This window comes from Solanum stenotomum, chromosome 11, assembly GCF_019186545.1.
Source record: "Solanum stenotomum isolate F172 chromosome 11, ASM1918654v1, whole genome shotgun sequence".
Classification (NCBI taxonomy): domain Eukaryota; kingdom Viridiplantae; phylum Streptophyta; class Magnoliopsida; order Solanales; family Solanaceae; genus Solanum; species Solanum stenotomum.
In genome coordinates, this window is record NC_064292.1 from 44618476 (window position 1) to 44638820 (window position 20345).

At 31.2% G+C, this 20345-nt stretch overlaps 2 protein-coding genes across 4 annotated transcripts; one reads left to right on the top strand and one right to left on the bottom strand.

Annotated features, from left to right (window-relative positions):
* Positions 1–1863: 1863 nt before the first annotated feature.
* Positions 1864–20233, top strand: LOC125843639 (cyclin-A1-4-like). 3 transcript variants are annotated; one of them, XM_049522789.1, is made up of 12 exons: positions 1864–2139; positions 3189–3540; positions 3635–3774; positions 3867–3959; positions 4095–4228; positions 4387–4462; positions 4537–4613; positions 4690–4723; positions 4808–4957; positions 5075–5209; positions 6103–6185; positions 19971–20233. In XM_049522789.1, exons 1-11 carry the CDS (start codon positions 1936–1938, stop codon positions 6172–6174), a joined length of 1467 nt encoding a protein of 488 aa, XP_049378746.1. In that variant the 5' UTR covers positions 1864–1935; the 3' UTR covers positions 6175–6185; positions 19971–20233. The 3 variants fall into 3 exon arrangements, with proteins under 3 accessions (XP_049378746.1, XP_049378745.1, XP_049378748.1); XM_049522788.1 differs by lacking the exon at positions 19971–20233 and having other exon boundaries at positions 6103–6446; XM_049522791.1 differs by lacking the exon at positions 19971–20233 and having other exon boundaries at positions 3638–3774; positions 6103–6446.
* Positions 6631–8937, bottom strand: LOC125843637 (uncharacterized). Its single transcript, XM_049522786.1, has one exon. The coding sequence runs from the start codon at positions 8892–8894 to the stop codon at positions 6792–6794; it is 2103 nt and encodes a 700-aa protein (XP_049378743.1). The 5' UTR covers positions 8895–8937; the 3' UTR covers positions 6631–6791.
* Positions 20234–20345: the final 112 nt, after the last annotated feature.

The window sequence follows — 20345 nt, forward strand, 5'->3', positions numbered from 1 at the left end:
TATTTTTCTCAAAAAAATACTAAACACTTCAAAACCTGTCTTCTCTCTTAGNGGAGAATTACTTCTATTTGAGAAAAGAAATTTTGCTTTTCAATTAAAGAGTTATTTGCATGGATGAATATTTTGAGAATTGTCTATAAAAATTACTTATGTTTCTTTTAGAATAAAAGTATCATTCAACTCTGTTTTTATTTTTCTCAAAAAAATACTAAACACTTCAAAACCTTTCTTCTCTCTTAGCTGGCATTTTATGAAACAAAAGTAATTTTAGTATGCTATTGATGGAAATTAACTCCAAGAATAATAATATAGAGGATGGAGAAATGACAATTTCATTCTTGAAATTATTTTAAGAGAAATAAAAACCTCAAAAAGAATATAAATCAATTATTTATAGAAAGTTTGTAGAGTGCCAATCTGAATCATAGGACAAATAATCATAGTAATTACTCCAGTTGTTCCCATTTATATAATCTATGTAATGTGACTCAACATGAATATTAAGAAATGTAGCATTTTTTTTTTATAATTTTTCAAAACTATCTTTAAAAAGGAGATTTTTAAAATAGAAGAATACACATTTGTGAACTTTTTGTCAGATAAGTGAGACCTAATATGAGTAGAATTGATAATTTCATTAATATATTTGTCAATCAAGAAAAAGAAAATCATTTTTAGGACTGAATAAATGAAAATTGCCTCAGATAAATTGAAATATAAGCAAATAGAGATAACACCTAAAATATGTCATTCTTTTTATTGTGTTTGGACGTGAAATACAGTTCATTTTTTTGTGAATGAACTTCAAAAAACTTTTTTTTTTTAAAAATGTGGCTAGTTTAATAAACAAAAACTAATTCAAATAATCTCCAAATATAATTTCAAAATTTTGAAACAAAACATACGGATAAAAAATGAACTTCATTTCAAATTAATAGTCTTAGTAGGCGTATGACTGTAGATTATAAATACTTTTTCATTTTAGTTTAAATTATGGATGAGTTAAAAATAGTATTGCTTAGTTATATTTTTTACAAAAGTATTTAAAACAATAACATTCATATAAAATTATAAATCATAATTGAATGTACTTAAATACAATTCAAAAAGTGAAATGTGAAATGAAAAACATGTCATAACCTATTTTCAAATTTGAAATACAACTTTTAGTTGAATTAAAAAAATTTCATAGCCAAATTTAAGTTTTCACTTTATAAACAAAAAGTTATCTTCGTACAAAATTTCACAATAAAACATGACCAAACGCCCATAGAACTATCTAACATATACTTTTGTTTTTAATTATTATAATAAATTTATTTTTCTAACTTTAAATTCATATGTACTAAACATAGTATAAGCTCACTTATTTCATTCCTTATTACCAAAATTCATTTCTATTTATATAATCTGTCAATTACCATATAATTAGGACGTATAATTTAAATTTTTTATTTTTCCCAAAAAAAAAAACTTTTTTCTGTTTGTATTTGGCTTTATTATAGTGAATTAAAAAACAAAGGGGCTTTTTTTCTGGGTGCACTAAAGTCAAGAACGAATCGCTTCAAATTTGAATTCAAAAAAAATTACTTACTAAACTCACAGTCCTTTTATCACCCGCAGTACAATTACCATACGTGTCTTCATGTGATTGGTCCGTCACTTTTTTATTCTCAACTCCAATTAAACAGATGATTTTAGTGGGGCCAACTTTGTCCGCTCCTAACGAATACCTAAATCAAATGGACGGTTCAGATTAAATCAATTCAAATGTATTATTTATTTATTGCTTTTATATATTAACTTCACATTTTTCACAATTTGAGAGTAAAACACAGCGTTCTTCTTCTTCGTTTTTCTTGAAGAAGAGGATTGATGAAAAATTGTTGAAAAATTGTTAATTTTTTTGATCGTTTGTTTGATTTGAAGGAGGAAATGATGACGACCCAGAATAGGCGTTCGTCTGTTTCGAGTGCGGTAGCGAAGAGACAGGCAATGGCAGCGAATTCATCAGGGTTGGAGAATAATCAGACCGGAAAATTGAATGCTGGAGCGGCCAAGAAACGACCGGCATTGTCTAATATCTCGAATCATACAACTGTTTCTGCTCGGAACTCGATTTCTCATTCCTCCAAACTTGTGAGTGTTTCTCTGTTTTTGTATGAAATGGCTTGATTATGTGTATTTTACTGTTGGAAGGTGATTAGAGTACTGGGTTTTTCTTTTTCTTTGCGTTGTTTTGATTACTGTTCGATGATTTACTTTTTCGTATGTTGGTTATGGGGTTTCTTGCGTAAATTGGAGTTCTGGGTTTTTCTCTTTTGTATGGTGGTTATGGTTTTTTTTTTATTGCTGGTTCGAAGGAGGAAAATGCAGAGTACTGGGTTTTGTGATTTATTTTTTGGGGGTTTTCTTTCTTGGAGTTTCATAAACATTAGAACTTTCTTCAAAAATGATCAAGATACTGGGTAAAAATCAGTTTGAGAAAATCACGTTAAGTGATTTTCGAGGGTTTTTGATATGAGGGGATTTGTGGGTTTTCAATTTTTTGTCAATATTTGTTAATTGGAAGTTAATTTTTTTGTTAATTGACTTGCCTTTTTTTGAACAAGTTCACTGTTTTGTGCAGGAAATGCATTAGTTATCAAGGGATTTGTTTTATCTTATTATAAATTATGTTTGAGTTAAAGTGTTTTTTTAATGGTTAAAAAGTACTATGAATGGAATATTTGAAACATCTTCCCCCAATTCCTGCTTTTTGTTTATCTGTCAACTTTGCTTTTTGAACATTTGAAGAAAGTTCTAATGTTTATGTTATTAGGTTGAACAAAAGTTCTTGCTTTTTTTCAAATGGACATAGTATCATTGGACAATCATGAAGTGGACCAGTGGCATTCTAGATTATTTATTTCGGTGTTAACCTGAATTGTTTAGCATATCATTACTGTGGACCAGTGGACCAATTCCTGCTTTTTGTCTCCTTAAATGATTATATTACTGTTCTTAATTTGATTATCATTACACAAATGAGCAGAAGAAGTTAAGCAAACTTTTGATATTTTTTAGTTTTCACAGTTGGGATTAACCTTTTATTTAATATACTGTTTTGCAATGTGTGTAAATTGAAAAAAGATTGCTTCTTGTATCTGAAGTTGTGACTAACTTGGAATCATTTTTGACTTTGGAAGGCACCATGTACGTCCAAGATTGTAAGCATTAAGAAGAACATTTCCTCAGTGACTGCTGTTCTGCCAGCATCCTCCTCTGTCAGACCAAGCAGCAAACCTGTTTCTATTCAAAGAAGTGATGCAGTTGTGCCTAAGATCACTGCCATTCCTCTTCCTGCCACCTGCAGCATGGACATTTCTCCATCTCACTCAGATGGATCATTAGTCTCCATGGATGAATCTATGTCAACTTCTGACACAGTGAGAAGTCCGGAGGTCGAATACATAGATGACCTTGAATCGGCTGCAGTTGATTCCATCAAGAAGAAGGCGTGTAGCACCCTCTACATCTCAGAACATATCAAAGCCGCAGGTTTTGATCTTTTCAGCAGAGAATAGTCCTTGTTCTAGCATTTCATTTTAACTATAACATCTATTTAATACAATTTATCTATTTTTAATTCCAGCAGCAGATATATGCAAGAGAGATGTACTTGTGGACTTGGAATCAGGGGACAAAATTGTCAACATTGATAACAATCTTGTTGACCCACAGTTATGTGCTACAATGGCCTGTGACATATATACACACTTGAGAGCCTCTGAGGTATAAAAATGCTGCTAACTTTAACCGAATTGTAGTTTTACAAACATTTGTTATCAAACATGTTTTAATGTCATCTTTGATCACTGTACTAGGCAAAGAAAAGGCCTTCCACAGATTTCATGGCAAAAGTACAGAAAGACATCAATCCTAGCATGCGCGCTATCTTAATTGACTGGCTTGTTGAGGTAAATTTCTAATATCTTTCTTCTCTAAATCTGTGTCCCTGATGAAATGTCAGCCTGCCCAACTTACGACTTAATTAATAATGTGGATGAGCTCAGAAATCGACAGTTTGATATGGAACTTGTTTGATGGTATAGGTTGCAGAGGAGTACAGGCTTGTCCCAGACACGCTGCATTTGACAATTAACTACATTGATCGATATCTTTCGGGCAACTTGATGGACAGACAACGACTACAGTTGCTTGGAGTAGCTTGCATGATGATCGCATCGTAAGAAACTACCTTCTGACCTCTACTGCATATGTTTTCGCCATGATCTTTACAAATTTTTCCTTGAGTGCTTTTCATATTCTTGTGTCCTTAAGTATTGCAAGCATATCTGTAAGAAAATGCTCTAAGACATTAATATGGGAAATGCTTTATTGCAGAAAATATGAGGAGATCTGTGCACCTCAAGTCGAAGAGTTCTGCTACATAACAGACAACACTTACTTCAAGGAGGAGGTATATGATCTTGATTCACAGAACCTGCAGTGGTTGAACTTTGCAGTGGCACTAAGACTTAATGTATTATGCAGGTGTTGCAAATGGAGTCTGCTGTTTTAAATTACTTGAAGTTTGAAATGACAGCTCCAACAGCCAAATGTTTTCTGAGGTTAATATTCTTACCATGATCTAGTAGTTGCTTTTGAGTATGATGATTAGGAACTTATTGTTGAGATATACTGCAGGAGGTTTGTTCGAGCTGCTCAAGGACTTAATGAGGTAACCTCCTCTTCACTTTAAGGTTAATAATTCTCCAATTATATAAGAAACAAGAGTTGATTAAAATTTTATAATCATCTACAGGTTCTGTCACTACAGTTGGAACACTTGGCTAGCTACATTGCAGAACTCTCTCTTTTAGAATACAACATGCTTTGTTATGCTCCATCACTCATTGCTGCTTCTGCAATTTTCTTGGCCAAATATATTCTTCTTCCTTCAGTGAAACCTTGGGTATGTACGAATTAGCATTGTGACAATCATATAAGCTGTTATAATGCGTTTTCGCTTCTTATTCTCCTTTCGACAAATATATTCTTATAGAATTTGACTTTTGGAAACTCCTAACAGAACTCTACCTTGAGGCATTATACTTTGTACCAACCCTCTGATTTACGAGACTGTGTCATGGCACTACACAGCCTTTGCTGCAATAACAACAATTCTAGCTTACCAGCAGTCAGGGAAAAATACAGCCAACACAAGGTAATTTATCCTAGCCCCTTCTGACAATAAAGATTAGTGGAATGAAGTCCTAACATATGTATGCTTTCTAGATATAGGTTTGCATAGTTCTCTTTTCAATTCATCCCAAGCCTGTATACTGGAGTCTGGACTGCACTTAAACATTCTATTATATTGGAAAATTAATATTTCTTCTGAATCTTCTTGGATAAACGATCAACCTTTCTGGGAGATAGATGATCAACCTTCTCTCAACACTAGTCAAATGATGTTAACTGAATAATGACTTGATAGACATATATGTTTATGTACATACAGAGTCATGCAGGCATCTGCATACATTTCCTATCGAGTTTCTAACATATGTATACTTTCTAGATATAGGTTTGCATAATTCTCTTTTCAATTCATCCCAAGCATGTATACTGGAGTCTGGACTGCACTTAAACATTCTATTATATTGGAAAATTAATATGTCTGCTGAATCTTCTTGGATAAATGATCAGCCTTTCTGGGGGATAAATGATCAACCTTCTCTCAACACTAGTCAAGTGATGTTAACTGAATAATACATACAGAGTCATGTAGGTATCTGCATACATTTCCTATCGAGTTTCTAACATATACACACTTTCTAGATATAGGTTTGCATAATTTTCTTTTCAATTCATCCCAAGCCTGAATACTGGAGTCTGGACTGCACTTAAACATTCTATTATATTGGAAAATTAATGTCTTCTGAATCATCTTGGATAAACGATTAACCTTTCCGGGGGATAAATGATCAACCTTCTCTCGACACTAGTCAAATGATATTAACTGAATAATGACTTGATAGACATGTATGTTCATGTACATACAGAGTCATGTAGGCATCTATCGAGTTTATTCTAATGTTTGGTTTTCTGAAACAGTACAAATTTGTTGCAAAGAAGTATTGCCCTCCAGCTGTACCTGTAGAGTTCTTCCAGAACATAAGCAGCTAAGCCAGGGAGATGTGAGAAGAGGCATCAACTTCAGTATTTCCAATTGTCTGTTGGATTAACTCATGGCATTCAATCTTATATAGCCTTTAACTTGCAATGTCCATGGAAGAGCTTCATTCTTGGTTTTATCTTCGTTTGTAGTCATTAACATTGACATTGCAGGATTAGTCTCTTGTACTCTTACTGTTTTTCTCTGGCTTAGTTAGTCTAGTCAGTCTGTGTACAGAAGAAGCACTATTGGCTGTTTCATTAACTCAGAAACTATTCAGTAATGGTTCCTTTGTGGAACTATTGCAGTTTGTGCCAATTAGTATTGAGAAGAACATTACAACTGATCAAAGCCTTGATTTTCTCGTCCTGTCGATTGTGAAACTGGTGCAACTCAATTTAGAGTTGTACAGAAGTTGGGTGAAGAAAAAAGGTTGAGCACCAACACATTGTTATTCTATGTTTTGCATCTATGAATTTGCTCATAATTTATATCGATTAAGGATTCAACCGTATACATTGGCAAAAATATTTTACACCATCACAATAGACGTTGAGTTGTATCAACAGATACATTGTTATTCTATAATTTACATATAGCACAGAAACACAAGCCCTATAAGAGAAGTTCATTGAGCACACTCAATCTTGGCAGAACCTAAGCCAAAGGATGCATCCATTACACTGGCATTAGGCCTAACATTCAGCCAGTGACAATCTTCAAAAGAACAGGGATGTCCACCGTTAGGCCATTCTACATCCACAGGTTTTATGAAAGTAGGTCCCCAAGCGGGCGTACCATCCTCGTACGAATTGTGTGTTAATCTTCGGATGTCCGAGCCGTCTGATTTGATCACATATATATCACCATATGGCTGATAATGATGAGGGTTCGAGATGGGCTCAGCTGATACAGCCGCGTAATCTGAAGTGAAAACTATATACTTCCCATCCGGGCTGAAATAGGGGTGGTTAGTCCTCCCACCCATACCACTCTGGATCACCTTCTTGAGTCCTGTTCCATTAGGGTGAATCATATACATCTCGAAACTACCTGACCCGGGGTTTTCTCGATCAGATGCAAATGCAATCCATTCACCATCCGGTGACCAATTACACATGGTATCTGTCCATGGCCCCTCTGTCAATCGACGTAGACCACCCACCTCTCCTTCCAAAGCATCCATTATGTACAAGTTCTTGTGACCTGATCTCCCTGATCGGAAGACGATCCATTTTCCATCAGGTGAAGGGGACGGAAACGCGTTATTCTTCCCTCCTATTGTCATTTGTTTGTAGCTCAAGTCTTCATCATCTACATTGATGGAAATGATATCCACTTCTGTACTTTCACTAGCAAATGTTGGTCCAAAGCTAGTGTAAATTACTCCCTTTCTTTTCGGGTCCCAAGCTGTGGAAAAGGCTGTTCTTGATGAAATTTTACGCAGACCTGATCCGTCGTAGTTCACCACATATAATCCAGGTAACCTCACATAAGCTATCCGATCACCATTTGGTGAAAATGATGGAAATGACCCGTCAATCCGGAATAGAGAGATTCCGGGTAACGGGTTTCGAAGATTTTCCAGTAACAGTGTATCGCTCCCTCTTCCATTGCCTGAGCCTCGACATTTATGGTATCCAACCCATGAAGAATCCGGCGAGAAGAACGGGTTCAGATGATGAGCATGAGGTGAAACAGGTCGGGTTATCTCTGTGAACTTCTTAGAAACAACGTCGAATAGCTCGATGTGCCGATACTCTGAACCTGCTCTTCTGGTAGCGACGGCGATGAGATTCTTGTTCGCCGGAGAAGATGCTGGTGTGAACACGTGCAAACCCGGTGGCGTGACTCGCTGGGTAGAGATTGAGTCGACACTTAGTTCACCTGATTTTGGAAGTACAGCTTTGAACACACTCCACCACCCATCATCGCACCTCCGGTGGAAATACAGAGTATACTCATCAGCCCATGTCGGCCAGCCACCGTGCTCCACCACCTTAACCCGACCCGACCCATCACGAGTCATGAACACATAGATATCCGTAGCGAGTTCCTCAACCTCCCCACTCCAACCCTTTTCCCCGTACGATGCCACAGCCGTCCAAACGCCGGAAGGAGACACTGCCGGGCTGAAATCAGCAACCCCTTTAGGTGTCAACCTCCGGGTCAACCCGGAACCCAAGTGAGTCGAATATACCGCAGCCCAGCTCGTCCTCGGCACACCGGAATCCTCATGAGTCGATACGTATATCAAAAATTCCCCAGATAAACTAGGCTTATCTTTCATAGAAACCCTCCCACCCAATTGCTCAAAACCCACCAAAGGAACCTGAATTCGAGTCGATTCAGTTTGAGATGGAAACTCAAGTATGGCTCTTCTTTCACCAACCCCATGAAACACAGCGTCGTAAAATACATGATGGGTGCCGTTCCTTTCCGTCACATAGATAAGATGAAACGGCAGCTTCCCGGAATTGACAGAATCATCATCGGGTAGGCGGGAGAGCAGGGAAGGTGGTAGGGTGGCCGGGAAATGGCCGTTAAAGTTAACGGAATTGCCATCGGTCAACTGGAATTCGGTTTGTGGGTGTGTTGTTGGAAGAGCAAAGATGTCGAAGGCATAAGTTGATCTTCCTAAGGTGGTGAATATTATACTGGTATCATGGGATGAAGCAAAGCTGAAGAAGAAGAAGAAGAAGAAGAAGATAAAGTAGTGTGTGGTTATCATTTTTGTGTGTTTTGATATATTTTGTGGAAACAATCTTTAATTTATGTATGTCTGTGAAATTGTAGTGTGTGGGGGCAAGTGATGAGTGATGAGGATTTGACATAATTTTGTGCGGGGTAGACCGGCTCATGAGCGATTTTGCTCTTTTAATTTAAAAAATATGATATGTCGTTTATGTTTTCTGAAGAAAAAAAATAAATTTGTCATTTTGATTTCGGACGCACATAAAAAGGTATTTATATAGAGGAAACACATAATTATTTCATGGAACTTATACCTTTTTTTTAAGTAGACATCTTAACTTTACGGAGGTTCTATTACCCCACAAAACCATCCAAAAGCACAATAAATACATCATTTTTGCACCAATTAGTGCTCTCAATCCAAGAGCGTGTGCCACACCTCCAACCCATTTAACAAAGGCTGAGTTTTATCCTAACCCATTCATTTTTTAACTCATAACCCAAACCCTAAGAAACATCCAACCCATTTCACTTTCACCTACCTCGTCTCTCTCTTCGATCGATCAAAACCCTAAGAAACTTCATGAGGCGAAGCTAGTTGGTAACATTGCTGGTTGAAATTTGTTGAATAGTGGTGTCAGAACGAAGAAGTAAAGGCTCATATGTTAGTTATTTGAAAAACCTTTGAAAAAAAGTTATTTTACATTATAAGTGAATTTTGTAGTGATTAGTCGTTAGTTTATTTTACATTGTTTGATGTGTATTTTGTTTGTCGTCATGTTGTTGTTGTGTATATTACTCATCTATAGTTGGCCTGTTGCAGTTGATGTGTATTTCTTTGTTGGGTTGTTGTTGTTGAATATTGTTGTTGTTGGGTTGTTGTTGTTGAATATTGTTATAACTTTCATTGATTTAGTGTTTCTGAGATCTATTTGTAACTGTGTTTTCAGGATTTCTTACAATGTCAATTGTTCTTATAACTTTGAGATGGTATCATGGGGGAAAAATTGTGTTTGGTCCAATTGCAGATCTCCAACGGCTAACAATGGAGAATTTTGGGAAGGTGGTCTATTTAATGAAGAGGTTAATTCAAATTGGGAATGCCACATGGCGTTTTAACATTGGTTGGATGTTGTTTTTTTATTCCTTGATGCGCCCAACCTGCGTGACAACACTGATGGGTTTGAAACGGGTCAAAATGATGTATTTATTGTGCTTTTGGATGGTTTCGTGGGGTAATTGGACCCCCGCAAACTTAAAATGTCTACTTAAAAAAAGGCATAAGTTTCATGGGGTAATTATGTATTTCCTCATTTATATATAATATAACTTATATAAATCTCATAGTGTAAGTTAAATTATATTTTATCCCTACTCTTTTTTATTTTACAAAAATCCCTTAAAATATCAATCATCCGAATACATTAATTGTGATACATTATAAAATTTGTTTGTTGAGCTTAATATGAAATATTAACGTAAAATTTGATTTTTTTCCCCACAAACAACGCTGAACTGATTTTCTTTCCCACAAATCACACAACTGATTGATATCAATCCATTTCAATCTGTAACAACTTCACAAAATTCAAAAATCAAATTTTCATCTTCTCCATCAATTCGAAAGCTTGAATCTCAAATCTGCCATTGTAGATGATTGGACAAACGATTCACAATTCTGAATCATCAATTTGATATCGTCGAATAATTTGAATTCAATGTATCATGCAAAACTGATTGGACAAGCGATTTTTTTTGTGAGTTATGAAGGTTACAAAAGTGATGAAATTATTGTTGGGCAATCAATTTCATTTATGAATCTCAAAGCCACCATTTCAGTCGAGTTGGAGATCGATGAGATTAGAAAAAACTTGAAAATCAGATACGTCGTAGAAGGTTCCATTGAAAATTAAGAACGACATGGGTGTAAAACTGTATTTGGAGGTGAAAAAACGAGCCTGAATTTGCAATGTATCCTCTATGTATTGATACAATAGAGAAGATTGGTGGAAAGATACATAGATTTGGGAAAGAGATCTGATAGAAAAAGGTATGTCAGTTTTTTTTAATCTCTATTTCTAATCTTGTATAATACATTATTATTATTAGCATATGTATCATGGTGATAATTGTTTTTTATTTTGATGATTATCTAATATTGATATGATATTCATGATACATTAGTTATAAATTGTTAATAGTGTAAAATTAATTTTGTATTTTACAAAAATCCTTACTCTTTTCTATTTTAAAAAAATCTCTTAAAATATTAGTCATTCGGATACATAAGTCTCATTTGGATACATTAATTGTGATATATTATAAAACTTGTCTATTGCGATTAATATGAAATACTAACGTAAAATTGATTNCCCCCCCACAAATCATGCAGAACTGATTTTTCTTTTCCACAAATCACGCAGAACTGATTGACATCAATCCATTTCAATCTGTAATAGGTTCACAAAATTCAAAAATCAAATTTTCATCTTCTCCATCAATTCGAAAGCTTGAATCTCAAATCTGCCATTGTAGATGATTGGACAAATGATTCACGATTTTGAATCGTCAATTTGAAATCGTCGAGTAATTTGAATTCAATGTATCACACAAAATTGTTTGGACAAGCGATTTTTTTTGTGAGTTATGAAGGTTATAAAAGTGATGAAATTATTGTTGGGCAATCGATTTCATTCATGAATCTCAAAGCCACCATTTCAGTCGAGTTGGAGATCGATGAGATTAGGAAAAACTTGAAAATGAGATACATCGTAGAAGGTTCCATTGAAAATTAAGAACGACATGAGTGTAAAACTGTATTTGGAGGTGAAAAAAAAGACTGAATTTACAATGTATCCTCTATGTATTGATACAATAGAGAAGATTGGTGAAAAAATACATAGCTTTGGGAAAGAGATCTGATAGAAAAAGGTATGTGAGTTTTTTTTATCTCTATTTCCAATCTTGTATAATACACTAGTATTCGTGTCCGCGCGTTGCATGGATATTTTAAAATATAACAGTATTAAATTAAATTTATAACATTTTTTATTTTTTATTTATTTCAGTTTATTTAAAATGTCATTGTTCAGATTTTATCGGAAGCTTATCATAATCTAACAAATAGTAGAGGAAAAAAAGCAACCAATTGACTTAAAACTATCGTAAGATCTTATATTATGTACAATAAAATTTAATTTTTTAAAAATAATTCTTAGAATTTTTCAAGAATTAATTTCATAAGCAATTCTCATATAGTTAGTGATACAAATTAAACCAACTGAAATATAATATAACTTTGAAATAAAGAGCAATGTAAGAAGGTAATAATTATTTTAACAGAAAATGATCTAAAAATCCTTAAACTATTGAAATGATACAAAACTCCACTGCATCCATCATCATCACCATCATTCTTGTAACTTCATTTCCCAATTTTCTAAGTTAATTTGATCCATACCTCTTGTTATATCCCAATAAAATCATCATCTTGATTTAATATAACATGTGAATATAAACAAATAAACAATAAATTAAAGTGTTTGTACATGAAAGTAAAATATAAATGCAGTTATAAGAATTTTGATAAATAAACTTATAAAACTTAAGAATTAAACATCTAATGGATTAGACCAAATCTAATTAGAATTCAATAAAGAGTTAATTTATGAAATATATTAGACAACTTTTAATGAATTATTATATATTTTGAATTCTCACAATTTACTATTTGAAACAAAAGTTAATTCAATTTAAATTAAATTAAATATATTAGATAACTTTTCATGAACTATTATATTTTTTGAATTTTCACAATTTACTATTTGAAACAAATTTTAATTCAATTTAGATAAGTAATGTCATTTTTAGGATGATATTTGGTCCAATTTAGATAAGTTCATAAGAAGTATTTAATTCAATTTAGATAAGTTTTCACAAAGATAATATCATTTTTGGGGCGATATTTAATCCAATTTAGATAAGTATTCATAAGAAGTATTTTAGGAGAAAAATATATATCGAGAACATGTGAGGCAAAGTTTATTATGCACGGCTCCGCAGATCTGTATTTGAAGTTGGTTCTCCAAGGTCCATGCTTCGTATTAACTAATCTTTTAACACTAATATGCAATATTTTTCACAATGTATTCTGCACAAGATCAACAATTGTAGTATAATATTATATTCTTAATTAATATAACAATATACTATTTTTGAATTTAGTTTCATTTGATATAATTCAATTAAATTTAAAGAATAAGAGTAAGAAGCACTCACCTAAAAACCCTGTTTTGAATTCAAAACAGATCCATGCTTTGACAATTTTTTACTTTGATCTATATCAAAACACAAAACTTTATCAAAACAAATATGATGAGCCCGTATGCTGCAATGTTTGGTATACAAATTCTAATTTAAATTTTGTTAACAAAATATCTAATATATAACTTATATTTTTACTTACTTCTTGATAACACTCAATCAAATATAAAGAAGTAAGAAACACTCACCTATATACCATAGTATAAGTGATAACATAACATGTAGAGCTGTCAATATGGGCTAGCCCACTCCATCCGGGCTAACCCATACAGGCTTTGACATTTTACGGGTCAGACCAGGCTAGCCCATTTTTGGTGTGGGCCAGAAAACGGTCGGCCCAACCCACAAGTACGTGGGCTACAGGCTTGCCGGGCCAATCCACTTTTTAAAAAGTTATATATTTTTTTATAATTATTAAATTAAATTATAAATTATAATTTAAAAATATTATCATAAATATCGACAAAACAATATTACATAGTGTTAATGTTACTACTTGTTAATCAAATCCACAAATAAAATTATCTTTATAATATTTATTAAGTTTTTTTCAAGTAAAAGTATAAATATCTAAATAGAAATATTAACCTAACTGTTTTGCAATGATCACAATAAAACACAAAAAAATTGACAATATTCCAACCATAAAAATGTAAAAAATAAACTCCTTAAAAAATCATGAAACCTATGGCGTATCTAACACTTCATGAAACCTATGGCGTATCTAACAACTTCATGATCATCTTCATCAAGCATATCTGAATCAACTTGTGGGAAGGTTGTCTTAACATCTTCATTTTCATATGCAATTTATATGAGGTTTCAATTAGTTAAATATTAAAAAATAACTAAGTTGAGAATTATAATATTTAAATGTACACAAAAATATATTACCAGTTTAAGAAAAACCATGTAACCAGTTTCGAGTAGCAACAAGTGTTTGGACATTTTCATGGTGGATGCAACTACTATACTTAGTGATTTCCTAAAAAACTTTAAATAGATTTTGAGTTTGGATCTCTTTAATTTTAAATTTTAATATTATATTGTATTTTTTAATTAATTTGTATTAGCCCACGGGCTGGCCCTACTTATATTTCTCAAGCCCCACAAATCAGCAGACTTATTCAGGCCGGGCTAAAAAGCCCTTTTTTTAAATGGGCTCCAAAATTTTTAGCCCAGCCCTATTAAATCCCGGGTTAGGCCAGGCCGGCCCAACAGGCCTAGCCCATATTGACGGCTTTAATAACATGTCACTATAGTGTGGCGAATTTTTTTTGTTCTTTTCGTTCATGTCAATTCCCAGATGTGTGACTCTTATCAAGTAAATTTAATCAAAAATTTAGCTAAAAGAAATACTTAGACATCAAAGTAAACCACATCCAATTCGCATCCCAATCTGTTGTAATAGCTTCACTTCTCTAGACATTCATCAACTAAATTAAGAAGTAAAACCTATTTTAAGAGTCTCCAAGATAATTATAGATCACATCACAATAATAGATTGATTGTATTAATTACTGCAACAAATCTTTACAATTAAATTTTTATAAGCCTAATTTAAGTACAAAATTCCTAATTTAAATCCAGTAAATTATCAACTTTACCTTCATGAGAATGACGATTGAATTTATGAGATTTTCGTTTCTCCTTTATGAATTTGTCTTTCTTTTATTTCCTTGGTTCTTCATCTCCTTAGATCTTCTGGCGTTTGCTTTTCATTTTATATAATGTATATATCTATTGCATATATTGGGAGATATGTGAAAGTAAAAAAAAATCTCGTTTCACAATGAAAGATAATAGAAAGACAATACTAAGAAATAAGGGAGAAGTTATTATATTAATTTCAAATCTAGAAATATTGAGAAATAGGAGAGAAGTTATTCTATAAGTTTCAAATTTGAAAATGGTAACTGATTAATATTTTAATAAGAATTCAATCTCATTCAAATTCAAATTATTTTTAAAAGAAAAACTGACAATTTTTTTATTCTTTTTTTAAAAAAGCTGGCATAACCGCAAAAATTTGTAAGAAGCATTTCGTTTGGATTATTTTTTCTACTACTATTCTCATGATTTGAATTTGAATTTAAACTCAAATTTTATTAAAAGAAAATCTTGATAAAGTTATTTTTTATATATATAAAAAAATTACTGGCAAAACTGCCAGAAAGCTTTTCTTTTGCACGACTTTTCATTCTTCCACTATTGTCACAATGCTTTGAGTTAAAAATAACGGGAGTAATTAAATAAAGAATTATTCATTTTCTTTCCTATAAAAAGGGAGTTTTTTTCAATATTTTAATTTTTTTTAATCACTTAAATACAGATCAGTTACATCATCCTATTTAATATTTAATTATTTATTATTTAAAATTTTGAAAATTTGTGGTGCTGACATGTGGTGTTTTTTCTCCTTCAATTATATATAGATAGATTATTATTATTAGCATATGTATCATGGTGATAATTGTTTTTGATTTTGATGATTATCTAATATTGATATGATATTCATGATACATTAGTTATAAATTGTTAATAGTGTAAAATTAATTTTGTATCTGATATCTCTACATAATTTTTTGTGGTCTGACATGGATTGTTATGAGAGAATGTGTATCAATCTGTTAAGCATGAAACAATAGTAAATAAATGTAATGAATTGTATGTGATACATACAACAAAAAAGTAAGAAGTAACATGTATCAGAAACATTTTGTATCTCTAATGTGAGAGTATTACTGATTTCTATAACTTGTATCAGGCTAGTGCTGTGAATATGATACATACAGCCAATGTAATAATTAAGATGTATCAAATAATTGTAATGATCATTATTATGGATGATACATTAATGTATATCATTCTTTGAGATATTATGAATAACTATAGCATTATATATTTCAAATGTATCTGGTATATGCATTATCAACCTATGTTTTTGTCCTTCATTCTTCTAATTTGATATTATTGACTACTTATCTATCAAAAAATAATTTCAAGTACATACATTTCTATCGTTAATTTACCACGTCCCAGTTACTTTCCTGTAATTTATTTATTTTCTCAAAGTTGCTGCAATAATGATCTGATGCTAGATGTTACAATCGAATTGCTCATAGGGATTCCACAAAGCTTGGTTAAATTTATACTGCTACATGGTTGCTTTGCCATGACCAATTACTCTTTCCTTCTTGTGTTTGTGCAAAATTTGCATATGTTTCATCAAATATAGGAACATATTCAAAAGAAGGAAATATACAAAATTACGAATGAAGGTAAGATACAAAATTAATCTTCTATTGGTCTCTACTTACTTGATTCAAAATTTAAATTTAGTGTTTGTTTTGGATTAATTGAGTATAAATAGAAGTTTTAAGTGTTTAAAATGTTAAAATCTATTTATATAAATAAGCAGTTATGTGCTTGAAGTTTTGACTTTGGATATAAGTGTTGAAATTGAAAATAAGGAGAAAATGTGTTATGTAAATATGCATTCATAAATTGTTCTTTTGTTTAAACGCCTAAAATGTCCTTAATAGTTTTAGCAAAAAATATATAAATTAAAATATCTTTGTAAAGAAAAGGAAAAACGATTGATATATGGTAAAGAGAAATCTCGAAATTTGATTTTGTGAATGGTATTTTGAGAATCTATAAAAATATTAATGATGAAATAGTATAAAGCTTGGTTAAATCGGATATGACTCCTCTCCATTTCTCTTCTCTCCATTTTCCCCAAGTTCTTATTTAGATGAGTGACACCTATATTGCTTAAATATCAAAGGTCTAGCTTAATTAGTATTCTTAAAAGTATATTAATCAACCATGATTAAAATAAGAAATATTAATATTTAAAATTTCCAACTTTGGTAAGAAAATATCAGTTTCCATAAATTTTGAGAACGAATGGATTTACTTCTATAGTTTACAATTTGAGTTACGATTAATATCGACATACATTTTTTATTTTATTTTTTGAAAAAAGTTTGTCTAGCAAAAAAATATTTATTCTTCTTCGATAATTTATGGAAAAGTAATTTTCAATACTTTTTATTTAATATCTAAATACTAGAAATTTTATTTTATGATTAACAATCTTTTTTTTCTTCGTAAAATAATTTATTTAAATGTTGATTTTGAATTGCCAAAATTTAGTTTATGCAGAAATATTTCTTTTATGAATGGAGAAACTATAGATAACGAAAATAATTTAAGTTGTGGTGCTTAAAATTATGACATGGTTTTTTTTTATAACTAAATTAGATAGATTTAAATGGTGAATATATAAATCCTTTTAACCATGATTAATACATTTGATTACTTAAAAAATTATATCATTAATATTTAAATAAGACAAGTGTCATATATTTAAGTAGGAATTTGGGGGAAATGGAGAGAAGAGAAATGGAGAGGAGCCGGATCTGGCAAATCAAACATGTTTATAAGCTAATTAAAAGACACAAATCAAAGATATTAATTTATGACTTTTGACTTATTTTGACGTGAATATTTCCCAAACTTGTACATAAGTCAAAAATACGTATAAGTTAGTTTGACTAGATTATAGGCTTAGTTATCACTACTTTTTTGTCCCGGTTTATATGATATAATTCAAATTTTAATAGTCAAATAGTTTAATTTTGACCGTGAATTTAGATATGAAATCTTTATGTTTTTAACAAATAAAATTTACATATTTTGAAAACCGTATAAAAAGTACTATAAGTTACAATAATTGATAATTCAGAATATTTAAAACACATATAAAAAAATTACAATTAAAAAAAAGGACTTTATTAAATCTCAAAATTCAAAAAAATTGGCATAAATTAAAATAGATGGAGTAATAAGTAGACCGGAAAAACATGTATAGGTGTTGTGCTGCATGCATGATTCGATCTAGTGCGGAAGTTGTCTATAAATTATACTAACATTAAGTAGGTGTTTGACCATGAGATTTTATCTCATGATATGAATTTAAGAAATAAAATAAATGTTTGGACATGCAATTTTACGCTAATTTCATCTCATGATTTGAAATCATGAGATGAAATCTCAAATTCTCCAAAAATCATGATTTGAGGACTTCAAATCATGATATTACATTTTTCAAATACAAAAATTGACTCACAAGTTTATATATCTACTAGTCATTTGTTTCATATCTAGATAAAATTTATAATTCATATCATTACTTTTAAAACCGTTTATATCTCATATAACGATTATTCTCTCCAATATAAATTTATTTTTACTTTTAATTTTTAATTTACCATTTATATTCACCAAATTCATTATTTTTTATCAAATTTATTACTACTTCATTCAAATTAATGTTTAATAATAATAAAAATAAATCATTATATTGAGTGGACAAGATTAATCGATGTGACATTAATTGCAAAAATAATTTCCTTAGCTACTAACAACTTGAACACTACAACTTATGTTCAATTTTTTTTTTTTATTGAATTAAGTTTGATCAATAAATGTTGTATTTTTTAGAATAGTTTTGTGATAATGTATAATGTGATTTTATAAACTTTTGATTATTTGGTTAGATTGTATAAATAATTGAGACAATTTTAATAGTTTTACAACTTATGGAGTTTTTATGTTTATGAGAAAACATACAACATAAAAAGTTCAAATAGTATATTCAAACAAAACTTCAACTTCATTTCATTCATATCATAATTTTAAATTATAGCTTCATATCGTATGACCAAACAAACCCTAAATTTTTGAGACTTGAACAATAAAATCAAGTCCAAGACAAAAAATAAATAAATATATATAGCTTAAAAGAAAGCAATGAAGAAGGAGATGTATTCTCCCAAAATCCAAAAATTGCAATAACTCAAATGAAGTCATATACAATCTCCGTCTATCTTTAATTGTCATGATTTTCTTTTTTAGAGTCAAATGATAAGTACTTTGACTAATATTTTACGATGTATTTTTCATCATATTGATATGCAAAAAATTGCAATTTATAGTACTTTTTATATAGTTTTTGCATAGCTAAATTTTTTGTTAAAAATATCGAATTAATGTAATCTAGTTTCACTTTAAAAATTAATCAAATTGACTTTTGAAAAGCGTAACATGATAATTAAAAGTGAACGGAAAAAGGGATTATAAGAGTAGTGTGTTCTCATACTTTCAAAGTACATTAAATCATATATCCACAATAAATACACAAGATGTTCAACACTCAACTGTCCTTCACCTCTCCCTCCTGTCCCCCACCAAAAATAAATAAGTCAAAAGACAACAAAACTAAGATGAAAAAAATATTAAGAAGAAAATTAAGAATAGGTAAATTTTTTCACCTTACCTCCAAAAGTTATTGAGTTGATTGAGTAAGTGATCTCTTAAATTAAGTATTGTAAAATTCGAAACCTTCCGCATGTTTCCCCGGTTGAGCTCATTCTACAGAGCTTGTCTAATGCGATTTACCTTTTTAATATAATTTGTGAGCTAGACCTTGCCTTTATTTTGTTGTTGGTATTTTTTTATTTCAATCTTAAATATTTATGCTATTTTACTATGCCCTCTGTATTCTTTTTAAAATACTATCTGTCGTTTTCAATCAAAAGATTTTGTTGCAAAATATTAATTATTTTTAAAAAATCAAGAACATTTTATTTGCAACAAATTTTAATATGATAAAAATAAATAGTAATCATAAATAAAATATAAAGAAATAAAATTTTAGTTTTATTGATCANCAGCTGTACCTGTAGAGTTCTTCCAGAACATAAGCAGCTAAGCCAGGGAGATGTGAGAAGAGGCATCAACTTCAGTATTTCCAATTGTCTGTTGGATTAACTCATGGCATTCAATCTTATATAGCCTTTAACTTGCAATGTCCATGGAAGAGCTTCATTCTTGGTTTTATCTTCGTTTGTAGTCATTAACATTGACATTGCAGGATTAGTCTCTTGTACTCTTACTGTTTTTCTCTGGCTTAGTTAGTCTAGTCAGTCTGTGTACAGAAGAAGCACTATTGGCTGTTTCATTAACTCAGAAACTATTCAGTAATGGTTCCTTTGTGGAACTATTGCAGTTTGTGCCAATTAGTATTGAGAAGAACATTACAACTGATCAAAGCCTTGATTTTCTCGTCCTGTCGATTGTGAAACTGGTGCAACTC

Coding starts and splice junctions, on each gene's coding strand:
- LOC125843637 (XM_049522786.1), bottom strand. CDS start 8,894: ATGATAACCACACACTACTTTATCTTCTTCTTCTTCTTCTTCTTCTTC.
- LOC125843639 (XM_049522789.1), top strand. CDS start 1,936: ATGATGACGACCCAGAATAGGCGTTCGTCTGTTTCGAGTGCGGTAGCG. Junction 2,140..3,188: donor TTTCTCATTCCTCCAAACTT/GTGAGTGTTTCT, acceptor TGACTTTGGAAG/GCACCATGTACGTCCAAGAT. Junction 3,775..3,866: donor CACACTTGAGAGCCTCTGAG/GTATAAAAATGC, acceptor TCACTGTACTAG/GCAAAGAAAAGGCCTTCCAC.